Genomic DNA, 16,525 nt, shown 5'->3' with positions numbered 1-16,525 from the left:
TCTAATCGTGAAAATTTGGAAGTAATCACAATACTCTCTTATTTAGTCCGATTTTCATGAAACTCGCATCATTTTGTCCGTTTTATTATGTATTTAGTACTTTTGTGAATTACGGTCGACTTGAACACGATGTGACTTTTCAGTTCACAAGGCATGATGAATAACTTCCTTTAATACATGCATGACATATATCCCTATTCAAGTAATACGGCGTCACGCAGAGAAGCTCTGAAATGAGACAGAAATTTTTCTTTACACCCTATCTAGGGTGTCGGCAAGAAGTTTATTACTTACTTGCAAACGGCTCATTTGCCAAGTAACGTACGTTCGGTCCTTGCGATGTATTACAAGCTCTGAATGAAACATGAAGCGTACCATAATAAAATCGCCGAGTAAAATGACTCTTATAAGAGCTCAGAAAATATAAAGCTACTGTACAAGCATGCTGCAAACTTTTTTTTTTATGCCACATTTTATATTTGGAGCAAACTTATTCATGGTTACAGATCTTACGTATCTGCATCTTTGAACAATGTTTGACAAAAAATCGTACATGCGTTCTTATACAAAAGTTAAACATCGACACTGGTTAACTATAAAATCATTCATGTGTCGAGTTATCATAGAAGCGTGGAAGAAATCAGGCAAAGATATATAACTTACGTCAGAGTGTGTCCTTTTAACGTAAATATCACTTTCCAGTATAAGAACTGTCTTAGGGCTTTCCTGTGTTCTCATTGACGTAGTTTCGTTAGCGTTAGGTCTGTTTCTTCCTGGATTTTTAAATCCGTAGTATTTTGTTGCATAATAATTATACTTGTCGAACTTACCATCATGGGTAAGTAAGATCTCTTTTCCACTAACAGACCAGATGACGGTTGAAATAGCAATATGAACGATAAAATCCTCCTGCAATACCTCATAGAGGGGAAAGTAAAAAACGAACGAATAAAACTGTATATTACACAATGTATGTACATGTACTTATTACACAGTGTATATATATACTTCCGGTGTGTTTCGTTCTAACGAGTAATGTTTGGCACATTTACATGATATCCGTCCAAAATAAATTGTCCGCTATATGTTGATGATACACAGCAATCAATGATATTTGAAGAAGTGATTATCAAAGAAGATTAGAAATTGAACAACTTCCATTTTTAGATAAAATATTTCAAAGCGCTTTAGCAAAGCAGGGAAAGGAATATATACACACACGTGACACACATCAGCACAAAGCACATATTATGCTGAACGCTGCAAAGATGTCATTCTCATTAATGCGTTTCTAGTTTTGTTTGAAATACATCAAGTTAAAAAAACACATTTTGACATTTTGATTTTTAAATTTATGCAAAAGGAAGGAATTTTAAACAGCAGAAGCCATTATTAGCTGGTTGTGAGAGTAAGTGGTTTGGGGGCAGATGTACCTGCGAGTCAAGCTGATTAAACTTTTAGAGAGTTGTCTAGTGTTTGCCAAAAGAACGATTCCAAGCTGAAAATTGGAAGTAGGACGAACAAACTGGGAATGTAATCTTTTTCTCCCCAGGTCATTTATCATTAGCAGGACCCGGAAATTTTTGTCACATACAAAGGCAAAGCTCAAAAAATACTTGTTAGACGATTTTCTATATGTATCTAAACCAGGTATTCCGTTGAACAATAAAGTTTTTTAGGAGTGTACTTCATCGCCCAGTCACAGTCTTAATAAAAATATCAGCTTGCAACGCAATGACTGGAAACCCGTCTGTGTATAAACTAACATGCACAATTTGGGATTCGATTTAAATGGTATGCAGCAACTGGATGGATATCCCTCGATGGTTATGTGAATGTGTTTTTTTTTTCCCAAATGAAGGCGGCAACTAAATCAACTATAATACTTTACGGAGCGACCATGCAAAGCAGTAAATACGTGTACAATATTTCCCTCATAAGTAGTTCTGAAATTAAAGTTGAAGTTTATATATATTATATATTATGAATATATATATATATATATATATATATATATATATATATTATATATATTATATTATATATATACATATATATATATATATACATATATATATATATATATATATATATATATATATATATATAGTGTTAAGGTCAGTAACTTGTCCTGCATACTGGTTACACTTCATAGTCCGGGTCAATGTCCTAATTCTTATCAGTATTCTCCCACACATATATCGTGTACAGATCGAATATCCTTTGTCCTAAAGTCATAAAGTGGAGGGCTTAGTTAGCCCCTATATCTTAATTGAACCAAGACACACACTTATAAGCTTAGTGTTGGTGCCTAGAATAAAGCAGTAATTGTAGCCCTTTTCTCATCTACTATACTGACCATGCAAGAACCTATCCTTTGTCCTCCCCTAGTAGCTAGACGTTTGATGTCACCCCTTTGTAATAGTCTCAACTTTATGTCTCTTTGTCCTATTGTTGTAGCCATGCCTCCCTCCAATTACCACCCTATTGCCCGATTGTACCTGTATTAGTTTCTCATTTAATCCCAAGCTTCTATGATGGAAGTAGCCAACTGGTTAATTGTTTGTATACTTGGCTGGCAATGATGCCAAGCTAAAACTCCTGTTTGGGAGTCAGTCTGGATTTGGTCCTCCTGAAGTCAAGACGCCAATAAATGTTCTCTCCGTTAATGCAATGATTCTATGTTGGTGTGATTGATTGATTGACTCTTGTTTGAAACGTAACACTGGTGGCAGCGGTGGGATCCAAACTTATACATGCCATCGAAACGCTAACACTTTCGTCGTTGAAATGCCACAAAATTAAAGACGTTGGATATGCACTGCCAACAACCTGCAAACAAGATGGACCACAAGGCAAAGGCTGGCGACTTTTGTGTGCTGTAAAGTCTGCATGACAACCGTCACCACAAGGACAATGAAGGTCATTACTCTTCTGTTGTTGGCATCAGTAGCTCTAGTCTACTTTGTTACATCATCAGATGTCAAAACAGGGATCGAATCATCGGTAGTTACAGTGATCACTGAAAATGGTTTCTTTTACCCCGTGACCAGCGACAAGGAAGTGAGGAGAAATGTTTCTGATTTGCTTCTGAAATCGATGTCAAAGCCAACAAAGAACTTTGCTGCATTTGCAATTCATTTGAAAGTATGCGGATACCAAGGTAGCAAGTTCCATCTCGTCATGATCCAGGGCGGGGACTTTCCTCATGGAGATGACACTGGAGGCAAGATGACACAGATGACGACAGGACTGATGATGACAACTTTAAAGCCAAACTACCATGGACCTGGCTGGATGAGCATGACAAACGTTGGCAGGAACGTGAGCGGATTGCTGTTCTCCATGAGTAAGAGCACGACCATCGAGACATCTTGGCTGGACGGGAAGCACATCGTTTGGTAGATCAACCCAGCACATACAATATCACCATGACAACGAAGAGACTTTGACCACACCACGACATGAGTGCACTGATTGACGAATTAGTTTTTCTCCTTTCCGGTACGTTTCTCATTACTACACATGCTCTTTGGCTTTGTAATTTGTAGTTAATTTCATTATTTAAAGATATTGGTGAAATTAAGTTAGTTTCACAACTGTTTTTTGTTGTTGAAAGTAATGCGTTATGTTTCGATATGGCTGTAGAGAAAGCGTGCAAAACGAGAAATGTGTGATGGAATTTTGCTATTGGCATGAAAATGAAGACGACAGATGAAATTGAAACCCTGGGGTTGTCAATCAGATAGTGAGTGAAGGTGCCTAGATGTCATGAATTGTAGAGATAATTCAGTAATGTGCATTGCTGTTCGTATTAATATGGGTGTTTTTACAGGTGAATTGCCCTGCAACTATACAAAGTTGCCTTAGCTGAAATTTTCAGGCAGCAATGATCCAACTTGTAATAGCACACGTATGTGAATAAAGCTACAGTTTATCGAAAACATAACAAGAGGATTTCTCCGCAGGGTCGCTGGTAGTTAAAAATATCATTTCATAGATACAGTTGTACCAATAAACCGTATGGAAAATTATGACAGCATGTTATCTTTCCTGGCTTGGCATACCAGTGATTAGGTGAACTTTTATACATGTGTGATAGAATTTAGTTGGATATGTCAAGTGAATGCAATTACAGTACCCCTTTAGTTGAGTTGACTAGTTGTGTACAAATAATACATGCCAGTGTTGTAGAGGTTAAGCTCCAAGGTTTGTAGAGTGTACAAACTTGTGTTGAGGCTAAGGAACGATCTGCCCTGCATCTATACAAAGATGCCTTAGCCGGATATATCCGGGCCGCAGAGAAATTCCTGTAGAGTTTTGCATGTAGTTGTTTCATAGAATGTTGAAGTAGACTAAGGGTATCAAGATTTGCGTCACCACTTGTCACCCAATTTAGGTTTTACACTGTGATGAATTGTTCAGTTGATGCTGGTATTTAATTTACAAAGGATCCAAGTTTCACATCAGGGTTTGTTGTCTCTGTTTATTCCATTCCTCACTCTAGTTTTCTATTTTATTTCATTACACTCAGAGACCAGAATGTTTACACCCATGCATTATGAACAGGAATTGGTGTAGTACCCATGCTCTTATGTTGCAAAAGGTTCTAAAATGAATTAATATCCTACAGTATTCTGTTCTTAACTCCTGTTCGTGGTTAACCTTTAATTTTCTTGTCAATGCCGACCATTGTATGTACACTGTACATGTCGTTTTACTCTCGATCTCAATGTGTTTACAACGTAGCATCTCTTCCGTTTAATATTTTACCTCGAATGAGGATACTGTCCGTTCTTCTCTTTCTTCTCTTACATATTGTCTTACTTCTTCGTTATCTTTTCTTCTGCAATGTTTCATTCTTTCTACAAAACTTAGATTGTCGAAGCTTCAATAACCAATGTCTTTATTTTGATTTTCAATGTGCATGTTATAGTGTAATTGTGTAATGTAAGATTAAAGGTAAGTGCTATTTGTTGATAGATGAACGTATAGAGTGAAAAATGTAAACACTGTAAATTTGGGTTGTTATTTCTGTTACATGCCGTTTGTTCGTGTCATTACTTTTTGCACATGTACATGATTATACATCGCTGTCAGTTGTAATATATTTTTGAGTGTTTTGTGATGGGTTCACTATTTGGGAGTTATGAAATATTTGGACTATTTATTAATTATAGTTTGGATAAATGTGACAACCTCTCTAACACCTTGTACAAAATCTTCACTAACATTTTGTTACACCTCCTGATTCTGTTTCTCTCTTCTCTTTCTGTAAAGTGTCTTCTCTCTCTCTGTCTTTCCATGTCATGTATCCGTACTGCTACATTCACCCTGTGGTAGGTTGTGTATTGAGGACAATACCTCTTTTCAAAAGGGGGGAGTAGTGTTAAGGTCAGTAACTTGTCCTGCATACTGGTTACACTTCATAGTCAGGGTCAATGTCCTAATTCTTATCAGTATTCTCCCACACATATATCGTGTACAGATCGAATATCCTTTGTCCTAAAGTCATAAAGTGGAGGGCTTAGTTAGCCCCTATATCTTAATTGAACCAAGACACACACTTATAAGCTTAGTGTTGGTGCCTAGAATAAAGCAGTAATTGTAGCCCTTTTCTCATCTACTATACTGACCATGCAAGAACCTATCCTTTGTCCTCCCCTAGTAGCTAGACGTTTGATGTCACCCCTTTGTAATAGTCTCAACTTTATGTCTCTTTGTCCTATTGTTGTAGCCATGCCTCCCTCCAATTACCACCCTATTGCCCGATTGTACCTGTATTAGTTTCTCATTTAATCCCAAGCTTCTATGATGGAAGTAGCCAACTGGTTAATTGTTTGTATACTTGGCTGGCAATGATGCCAAGCTAAAACTCCTGTTTGGGAGTCAGTCTGGATTTGGTCCTCCTGAAGTCAAGACGCCAATAAATGTTCTCTCCGTTAATGCAATGATTCTATGTTGGTGTGATTGATTGATTGACTCTTGTTTGAAACGTAACAATATATATATATATATATATTATAATGTATGAAGAGTTTGGCTGCAAAACGAGTTAGGCGCCATTTTTAAGTATTAAGTGTAAAACATTATCAGATAGAGGTAAATAAAACCTTTCCAGTGATGCCTTACTCGTAACATAGATATGAATATTCTTGAAATTAGGATAAAAATTGTTCTATAGTTTCATATTTTCTTTGTTTTTAGGAGGCTTAATCGAAAAATCTCAAACAAGAACGGAGTTAACTCTATTGTAGCCATGCATATTTGCATGCATATATATATATATATATCCGTCGGGAATATGTAGTTTGTTGAGGATTGAAAAGTGCTCAATGCTGTAAAGCAGAGCATATTAGGCGTACCTGTGTTTTGGTGCCTTGTCTGCTACCGGCGGTTTCACGCTGTCGCGATCCTCAGGCAGACTGACAAAGTGGTGTGTTTCTGTGCTCATGTGGCGCGGTGGATCGGTTTGACGCATGGATGATTTTTCTTCTTTTCCGGTGTCTGCATTTGGATATAAGCTCTGACCTTTTATTGAGTGCGTTTTTGTTTCGGATGATGATGGCCTTCTCATCGAGGCAGAGGTTGCACAGGCCACTCCTTCTTAGAGTTAAGTTTGACTTTTTTTGAATGTCCCATGTCAGTGTGAACTTCACGCGTTTTTCTTTCAGGCTCCAGATGTATTTTGAGAGTTGGGTTTCGTTTTTGTATTTCTCATTCTTGATGGATTTAACATGATTCCTATATCCAAAGGGCACAAGCTGAACCCAATATTCAATAAGAATACGGTAAAAATGAGCTACAGCTGCATGAAAAACATGGATGCAGTCATAAAATCCCACAACCAAAGAGTCATCAAACAATCCAAGTCACGTGACACCGAACCCAAACCCAAATGCAACTGCCGCCAAAAAGATCAATGCCCGTTGAGAGGAAGATGCATGGAAACGGCTCTTGTGTATAAGGCAACCGTCAAGCATGACAACGAGGAAAAGTGCTACTACGGGCTGGCGGGGGGTACCTTCAAAGACAGATATAGGAATCATGTTAAATCCATCAAGAATGAGAAATACAAAAACGAAACCCAACTCTCAAAATACATCTGGAGCCTGAAAGAAAAACGCGTGAAGTTCACACTGACATGGGACATCCAAAAAAAGTCAAACTTAACTCTAAGAAGGAGTGGCCTGTGCAACCTCTGCCTCGATGAGAAGGCCATCATCATCCGAAACAAAAACGCACTCAATAAAAGGTCAGAGCTTATATCCAAATGCAGACACCGGAAAAGAAGAAAAATCATCCATGCGTCAAACCGATCCACCGCGCCACATGAGCACAGAAACACACCACTTTGTCAGTCTGCCTGAGGATCGCGACAGCGTGAAACCGCCGGTAGCAGACAAGGCACCAAAACACAGGTACGCCTATATATATATATATATATATATATATATATATATATATATATATTGTGTGTGTGTGTGTCTATGTGTGTTATGATATGTACTCTGAATTTTGATTCGAAGTTCCTGATGTTTTCACATTCAGTTGTTCTCTCAAATTAGAGTTTTACCATGTAGTAAAGTTGTTGAATGGTTATCATAAGTTTGTGGTAACGCCAATCTGGAGTGTTATTTCAGTATCGTCTAGTACTGACAATTACTGAGGTAGCCTTTAAAAAGTAAACTAGCAAACATTAAAAACATACACCAGTATTTGTCTTAGAGGCAGTTGTATCAAATTCGTCGTAATTGTCATTCGACTACACAGAGAATGCAATCAAAATAAACAAGCAATCAAGGTGCTACAGCCATGACAGCCATCGTTGATACAGCACAAGCAAGTTCGTCAGTTTTTCACATACACTCTGAACTTCAGCTTCAAGCATGTTTCGTATTGATGATATAAGACTCTAATAGATTTACAATTTCCTATACGGATATGTAGAATTATAACATGTTAGGTACAAAATATTTTCTGATGATATACGCTGAAAAAAGGATCTCTTCATGATTAAACCGGCTTGGACGCGGGATTCTCATTCATGGCCCCGGTCGGTTGTTCGGCGTTTCAAAGCCTCTCGTCTTCGCTTACTGGATCGTCTTCCAATGCTTCCGAAGTGGGCACCATGTCTTTACGCTGCGGTGATGAAATATCAAAAGAAAAACAGAGGAGAAAACAGGAAAACAGGAGCGACATTAGAGGTGAGAGACGGTACCATCCAGAATAATACTCGCCCTTCCCGTGTCACACGTAAAGCTGTAAATGCCTATAATTATGACGATAAGTGTTACCCGATGGTATTATTTTTTATTTTTTCTATTCATTTATTCATTTATCTATTTATTTATTTATTTATTTTTTATTTTATTTTATTTTATTTTTTTTTTTTGGGGGGGGGGTGGCTTCTCCCCATTTCTTTCCCATATCGGCTAATTCATGTATAAACAAATACATACATGTATACAATATGTGTGTGTGTGTGTGTGTGTGTGTGTGTGTGTAAAGATAGAATATTATACATAATTTTATGACATACCACATGAACTCCTGTGTAGTTGAGCACTGTCAGTCATTGCAATTCATATAGTTTGCGTACGTATATGTTAACAAACATAATTTCTACATGATTAAACAAATAATCTACGAATATACAGCATGTACAATTTTGAGGTTTTTTTTATATTTTTGAGTAACTTTACGATAAGTTTGAAAGAGGCAACTATCTTCATGATCGTGCTTTTTTCTTTTTTATAACTGCTCTGCCAAACAATGCACATGAAAGTGAGAAGTCGTTTGATTGGTTCTGTCCACCATACCTACCTCTCGCTTTCGAGTTACCGCCATCACGGCATCGAGTGCGGAAGGATAAAAAACAGTCTTGCCGTCTGAAACGTCGTCGAGCTCACTCATCTTGTAAACCGACCGAATAACCGAGTCTGGATCGAGTTAAAACAGAATACTTGTTGAATATGAAACATATACATTATCATAGACAACAAACATGGTGAATCTTGATTGATGAGTGAATTAAGGACATCAGTACACCCCTTATTATTACGGTTGACATGGTACAGCAATCATTTTAAACACACTCAGCTATTAATAAACCCATGAAAGATGGGCGCAATCATCAAAGTTTCACACTGGGCATTAACGTTACAATTTCAACGTAGGACCTACACAAATTCTATGATAAATCATTCCTCCAGTCTAACCCAATCTTATATCAACTCTCCTTCCACTTTACTAACAGCTATACTTATATCAAACATAATGAAACACGGAGGAAGTTATGACATTCTTGTATTCAAATATGCATTCAATTGAGACCTGCATGTTACACATCAAAAGTGCTTGTATTAGTCTTTTTTTTTTACCTTCGCAAGAGCAGAAGACCATTGCTATGCCAATCCTTGAAAAGTCCCTGAGCAAGGCGGTGAGTGTTCTAGCGCCATTTACGTCCACGAAGTCAAAATGTGAACAATCGATTATGATCGTATGCAGCGGGGAATCCACTGCGTACTGGTCTCTCTTGGTAAGCTTCGTATCCTGAAGGGGGCGGGGGCGGGGAGAGAGAATCGCAACATTCAATGTAGCAAAGCGCCCCTAGTCAAGCAATCTCAGTCAGGTTAAATCCTCATTATTGTCTTCTCTGAACTACCCTGGATATTCCACATCCTGGCAGGCGTTATACAAAATTAAGCCACATCTACAGATCTCTTGCCACCTGTCAAAACTTGGATTAAGTTCCGCCAAGTTTGACGACTAGCATGACTCAAACATTTCCCTATTACCCTCATGCCCTCGTGTCATAACGCGTGCATGCCTGCATCACACGTTATTTCACGAGTGATCACTGTTAGGCACGTTTCACTTGTTACTCCATCATCCTCTTGACATCTTATGTATGAAATAAATTATATGATCAAGAAGTTAGTTTCAGAAGGAAGCCTAAGCTTGTCAAGTTTGCTTCTGCGTTGAAAACACAAACAAACAAACAAACACGTATTATTAAATTCGGTATTCGGTGAATGCACAGTTTGTTTGTTTTTTGGTTTGTGTGTTTGTTTGTTTTGTTTGTTTTTTTGCACTGAAGTACCTCGCAAGTGACGTGCTTTGCGATAGCTATTGCATGTACTATAAGCACTTTTTCGTTGTTGTTTAGAAATCGAATGTACTGCATCATCCCACACCTATGGTTGTGCTCCATTCTGAGATATTTTCCCCGTATTCTATAACTTCTGCAGAAGTTGTTATAGTTGTCACAATCATACCTCAGGAACGTATACATCCACAATTATATAAACTTCAAACATAACTATCAGGGGCGGATCCAGGAATTCTGTAAAGGGGGGGGGGGGCGCAGCTAATATTTATGGCACTTATAATATGCCACTTCCTGGTTTCAGTTCATTTTTTCTTTTCATTTCATTTGTTTTTGACGATAAATAAAAGGGGGGGGGTGTGCGCCCCTTGCGCCCCCCTCTGGATCCGCCACTGACTATAGTAATATGATTGCGGCAGAATTATGATCTTAATCAAGCACTGGTTAAACGTGTATCTATCATTTCTTTACACGGACATTTTGAAAGAATTGGTGTCCCTTTAATTCGTTTTTTACCAGGTCGTGTATTTCAAAGGTTGAGTCATTTCCTTTCCTGCTCAGCTTGGCAAATGCTTTAACCGGGTTTATTCCGATCTGTCGATAGAGGGCATTCTTGAATTGGTCCGCGTTGGCGTAGTACAGAGTAGCTTGCATCTTAAAGATGTGAATTCCTGACTGCGTCTTCGCCTATGGATGAGAAGAAAGTAGAGATTTCAACAAAATTGCCGTCAATTGTTTTAAACGTGCAAAAATACTAAACTCAGTGAAAGCTTCATGACTATTTACCATTTCATATATATATACTTTGTACATGTATATATATATATATATATATATATATATATATTTTTTTTTTTTTTTTGTCAGTGAATGAAGATGAAAGTCAACATAATTTATAATACGATTCATCATGTAATTGTATCACATTTTTTTTTTCATTTAATGCTGGTCAACTTTAGTGCTTAAGGTTTTTTTTTTTTTTTTACTGTGAAACAATAATCAATTTCAAAGTTGTTTTTTCTTGGGGGTGATAAATTATGAAATTGCTTATGATTTTCGTAGGTCTCTCAACACTTTCAGAAATTACTATAATCATTTGGTCCTAACTATTTCTATTTTTAATGCACATTTAATCTTGTTTATGTTTATTTCTCTCTTGTATATTGTCTTTGATCATACTTTTTGTGTTGACCTCTCTAGGAAATAAGGCTCTTGTTAACCTACAAAACTCTTATATCAAGCACCATAATGTCAATGATTCTTCCTTCATGATTAGTTGAATACAGCTGTGTTAGAAGACATCATTCAGTGTTGGCTATCTAACACGTGTATAATCTCTTTTGAATCGAACTGAATGGAGAAAAAGATGAATTGTACCGCATCGTAATCCCTGGAGTCCCGATAGTACTCCGATCCGGGAAGGTGTCCCTCGACGCTGAAGCGGGGTAGTTGCGAGCGAACGATGACGGTGAGGAGGGCGTACAGCACCCCGACGCCGAGTCCGAGATCCACCCCCAAGAGAAAGACGGCAAGCCAGGTCACCAACCAGATCGACTGCACAAGGGAAGGTGTGTCGATTCCATACTTAAATATAACGATATTCTCGCACGTGTACACATTAACCTTTTTTTAAGTAAGCCGGATAATCCACCTGTTAAAATTCGTGGTGATTTCATCCATCTGCGCCTAAGCACACAGAACCTGTACTTGTGATTCAGCAGTTTACGTAATCAGAAATGTCCAGTTCTTCCCGATCCTCTCATATACTGTCATGCACTTCCTTACCAATTGCCAAAATAGTTTTTCATCTGTCCCAGCATTTCAAAAGTGGGGCACAACTCAAATCAACTAGTTCGTTAAAGGCATTAGACTTTTCTAACGAATTAAAGAAATCTGAAGAATTTTAATAGGTGACCCAGGTGACTCAGGTCACTGTCATATAGAAAACAAGTGGCGCTGAGCTTGAAAGTTCGACAAATTCGCCAGGGTAGCCCCTAGCTCTAAAAGAAAAAGAAAAGAAAAGAAATCAAGTGATGGAGTCGTATTGACCTACTCTTCTCCTTGCCAGTGTAAATACTTGTCCCCTGTATAGGATACTTGTCCTCCAGGGTCTCGCTATTACGTTACACCCAGGTAACCACTACCCTGCTTCAAGAGGGACTGAAGTGGGTAAAAATCTGTTCCAGGGATGTACGTGATGGACATGAATCCTCCACCTGATCATTTTTTTAAGCTTGATTCTCCTCCACTGTACTTTATAAACCGGCAAGCGGTATTCCCTACTGGATTTGGTGTGAATTCACAGTTTCTGTCACTGTTTTGTGTACAAAAGTCATGCCATTACGGTAATGTAGCTACTGGTTATTTGAAAGAAAAACAATCGAAGATTTGTCATACAATTTACGTCAAAGCAAAGTTTGGCATTTTCTTTACAACTCTGCTCACTATATGTCCAGCTTAACAGAAATCTATAGAAGTTACACAGATTTGACAAAGAAAATGTTTTCTCAGAGCATGACTCCTTTGGTGACATTGAATAATGTGGCACACAGGGGGTTTCTATCATGGCACATAAAGAGTTAAAAAAATATCAGAGAACATGTCATGAATAATATACATAATTACATGTTTGTATGTTTGTGGTGATGTCAGTGCGAATGCTATATCTCTCTACTTACGCAATCAACCTTGGATGTTTTGTACAGCGTACGTAGGTCAGCAAACTGCGCCATCATCCCTCGTAGCGCATAGATAATGATGATGGATAGAACCGACTGAAAGATGAATATGAGACGGAGGGAGTATTATGTGTATGTGTGCATAGACAGATAAACATGCATTGGTATGGCCAAAGTGGTGACAGCTAATGGGCTTTCTATTTTTGACAGGTATTTATAATTCTAGCCACACACGCACAAAAAAGGGTTTCGTTATTATAACTCGGTAGAAATGAAACAATAAAATAATTCAAAGCTTTTCAGTGTCACAAATTACTCTATTTGTACATGGAAGCTTCTATGAAGAGGAACTGTTCCGTATTATTCACTTTGTTTCACATTTAAGGAATACCATGGAGACCAAACCAAAAGAATTACCAAAACTTTGCGGCAAATTTGAGATTAAAAGAATTCACAAATATTGACTTCTCGAATGTCAACGATAAAAGACTGATAATTAAAATGTGAACGCACAAATTGTTTCAAGAGCATTTGTAAGCCAAAGTATAAGTGCAAACTGAAACACATTGAGTGTCGTCACGGGCTTTTAACGGGAGGGGGTCGGGGGCGGTGGGACAGATTTCTCACCTCCCTGCTTTTAACTAATGGAGAATAATGTATATACCGCATACTGGCAGTATCTTAATACTATTAAAGACCAAGTATTGTATTCGTGGGGAAAAGAATAAAGAATGATTCATGCGGGACTCACCTTTGGTAGAGGCTCAAAGAGGGGACCAATAAAGAGAAGCACAAACATGAGGATAGTGGATGACACCATCATAGCAATCTGGAAACAAGCGAAAGGATAATAGGGAAATCACATCGCAGCGTTAAGCATGCAATAATGGTGATAACAGGCTGAAGGCTTCAAGAATGTGCTTCCAGTAATCGACTGAATTGAGCATAAGACAACAATGGCGATGATTTGATTGATAAAGTAAAGTGCTGTTTGATTGTTTAAGTCATAACAAATTAATGAGTTATTAGATTCTCAGGTCGTTTGAAGAAGATATAAGGTGATAAACGATTGATAGTCATTAGAAATACGTTTTATTCATACGCTACAAAAACACGGGATAATGTGATTGTGTCAGAGCGCAAAATAAATAATGGTAACACGACATTTGCTCCTGCGAAAATTGCTCAGGTCTTATTTTCTCCAAGGACTTGAGGTTAGGGTAGTAATGGGGGTTTAGTTTAGTTTAGTTTAGTTTTGTTTGATGTGAGAATTAGAATAAGAGTGAGGGTTATGTTTTTGGGTAGGTTTTACATTTGGCTTAGTGTGTAGATATTTCATGGGAGCAATTGTCGCAGGAGCAAAGGTCATAGAACCCATGATCATGTTTGATCTGCTAAACGGTATAAGATTAAACAAAAACTATTGAAAAAACATTGATGTACAAAACTAAAATAAACTGCTTCCCCACTAGCTCCATACAGCTACCTCAAAACTGCCGAGAACCTGTACCTGAAATTTCTGGGGAAAACGTTTATCAGTTTCAATGTTCGCACCTGTGTTTTCCCGCCATTTCCGTCAAGTAGAGCGACCCTTGCCAGGGCCGAGGCTGACACAAAGCAAGAGAAAAAGCCGCCCATGATATTAGATACCCCGTATCCCATCAGCTCCTGAAATGGGAGAGAAATGTAAATATATATGAAGAGTTTGTTTGCAAAAACCGATAAGTCCATATTTACCAAATGGAGATATTTGCGATTAAAGGTCAAGAAAAATAAAAGAATAACAAGAAAATTTTTGCTTCTTTTGACCATAACTTCAAAAATGTACCTTTATATGTAGTGACCAATATATCATTTAAAAGGTATTATTTTGTACTTTATGACAGAGACCGTACTTCAAAATCTTCAAAAATGGACTTATCGGTTTTTGCAAACAAACTCTTCATATATATATATATATATATATATGTATAGAGAGAGAGAGAGAGAGAGAGAATGTTAATATCTAGAGATTAAAGTAGAGGGGAAAAACGATGAAAGGAAAAGAATCAACTTAATGCTCTTAGTCGGGCGCTTTTGAAGCTTTTGAAGTATTGCAAAGATGAGATGACAAATGATCGGACTCTTCGGAATGTGTTTACATGAACATAGTCTCTGAGGCACTCAATCAATGTCATGATGTCACAAATGCACAGCTAAGATTCATGTTGATTCACATTCTTCTCAAATTCCATTTGTTGAAAAGAAGGGGCGTCACAATAAAACTCATGAACTGTATAATTAATGTACGCAACTGCATGCTAGCCGTGGTAATATTATACCAACGCTGTTCTGGCCTCTACACTTTGTCATCAGGGTCACGTATATCAACACAGCTCAGTCAAAAATAGTCCCAATGTTTGATTGTGAAATAAATCAATACAGATTTTTTTTCTTTCCTGAAGAGGAATCAATAGAAAATAACGACAACGGCTTCTTTTCAGGAATTTCTGAAATCTCATTCCGCATTTCTCTTACCAGACAAGGGTAAATCGTGACAGATTTAAAAAAAAAATGATGCCGCGGAATAAAAGTGGAAGAAACTGCCAATTCAATAAACACGTTTTTAAGAGTAGTTATAACGTCTTACTCACACGGTAAACGTCTGTTTACGAGACGGAGAGTAGGACACGCCAGCAAAGGGTGAGATGATATATTCTGATTTCATCTCACCTCATGAGGCAAAGATTAACAGACCATAAATGGCTACCAATATTGTTGACAACAAGATATGTACGGAATTGATTGGAGCCGTCAATAAAACATAAAGTTGAGAGTCCACCATCGAATAACAAAACAAACGTGAAAGTAAAGCCGTTGGCGCTCTCTACAGCACTGTTTAGTGCTTTCCCTATATATCCACGTGGTATTAATTTGAGAGTGACTGCATGATGCCATAAACAGCCATTGTACATCCTGTAGTGATGGTAAAGAGCATGGGGTATTTGAGAAATTGTAACGAAATATTCACCCTTTCGATGCACATGTGCCTTAACCTGCGTCAGCACTTGCAAGTGTAGAATCCTATGATATATTTATCACCGTCTACTTTCTTAACTAACCACATGTGATGAATGGCAGTCGAATATAAGCCAGATAGGCCATTATAGTACATTATCTACAACACAGTAAAATGCTGCGGAATCTGATATGAAATTGAGCCATCGAGCGCTCTGTCGTACCTGGTTAGAATCGATCTCATAATCGTTCTTTGTTGCGAAGATCTTCGCCAGAGAGACGGATACCGCGAATCCTACGATACCAATCGCCACCGCGTCGGCGATCAGAAGGCTGAAGTACGACGCTGGAGGAATGGCCGGTTCAGGGAATCTGTTCATTACGTCGACGGGAGAAGATAATTTTTGAAGTAAGAACATGGCATACACCTCATTTTCGGAAGTGTAATGACTCATTCGTTCTCTCTCGCATTTAACATGTGCAACTTTTATTGGGACTCTTTACTCTGCGTAACAATTGAAAAATGTTCTACTAGAGATAATTAGATCATAGAGTATATTATCCTAGGCAGAGGCTGCGGAACTTTTTCTTTTACATCCAAAGATGCCAATATGAAAGGGGTATAGTGTGTGCGTGCGCGTGCCTGCATATCAGTGGTACCCCTCCCCGACTTCAACGGGAAGAATCTCTGGACGGAAACCTCGGAGAGTCATTGGTTTTGTTGAGATTTGATATGGGT

At 38.0% G+C, this 16,525-nt stretch overlaps 2 protein-coding genes across 2 annotated transcripts in view; one reads left to right on the top strand and one right to left on the bottom strand.

The window, feature by feature from the left end:
- The first annotated feature begins 2,892 nt into the window (after positions 1-2,892).
- LOC139732453 (peptidyl-prolyl cis-trans isomerase B-like) lies at positions 2,893-3,405 on the top strand. The gene has a single exon (XM_071643316.1). It carries the CDS (start codon positions 2,893-2,895, stop codon positions 3,403-3,405), a length of 513 nt encoding a protein of 170 aa, XP_071499417.1.
- A 4,074-nt stretch (positions 3,406-7,479) lies between these two features.
- Positions 7,480-16,525, bottom strand: part of LOC139732441 (prestin-like) — a 30,152-nt gene continuing 21,106 nt past the window's right edge. The window contains exons 9-17 of the mRNA XM_071643300.1: positions 16,011-16,158; positions 14,344-14,457; positions 13,541-13,618; positions 12,790-12,885; positions 11,489-11,665; positions 10,628-10,798; positions 9,384-9,555; positions 8,827-8,942; positions 7,480-8,142 (exon numbers count right to left, since the gene is read on the bottom strand). Of these exons, the coding sequence (XP_071499401.1) occupies positions 8,074-8,142; positions 8,827-8,942; positions 9,384-9,555; positions 10,628-10,798; positions 11,489-11,665; positions 12,790-12,885; positions 13,541-13,618; positions 14,344-14,457; positions 16,011-16,158 (1,141 nt within the window). The 3' untranslated portion in view covers positions 7,480-8,073. The remainder of the gene's footprint in view (positions 8,143-8,826; positions 8,943-9,383; positions 9,556-10,627; positions 10,799-11,488; positions 11,666-12,789; positions 12,886-13,540; positions 13,619-14,343; positions 14,458-16,010; positions 16,159-16,525) is intronic.

This window comes from Diadema antillarum, unplaced genomic scaffold (assembly GCF_040938485.1).
Source record: "Diadema antillarum isolate AM-2024a unplaced genomic scaffold, OU_Dant_1.0 seq00000423_RagTag, whole genome shotgun sequence".
Classification (NCBI taxonomy): domain Eukaryota; kingdom Metazoa; phylum Echinodermata; class Echinoidea; order Diadematoida; family Diadematidae; genus Diadema; species Diadema antillarum.
This window is presented reverse-complemented; position numbering and strand designations above follow the sequence as displayed.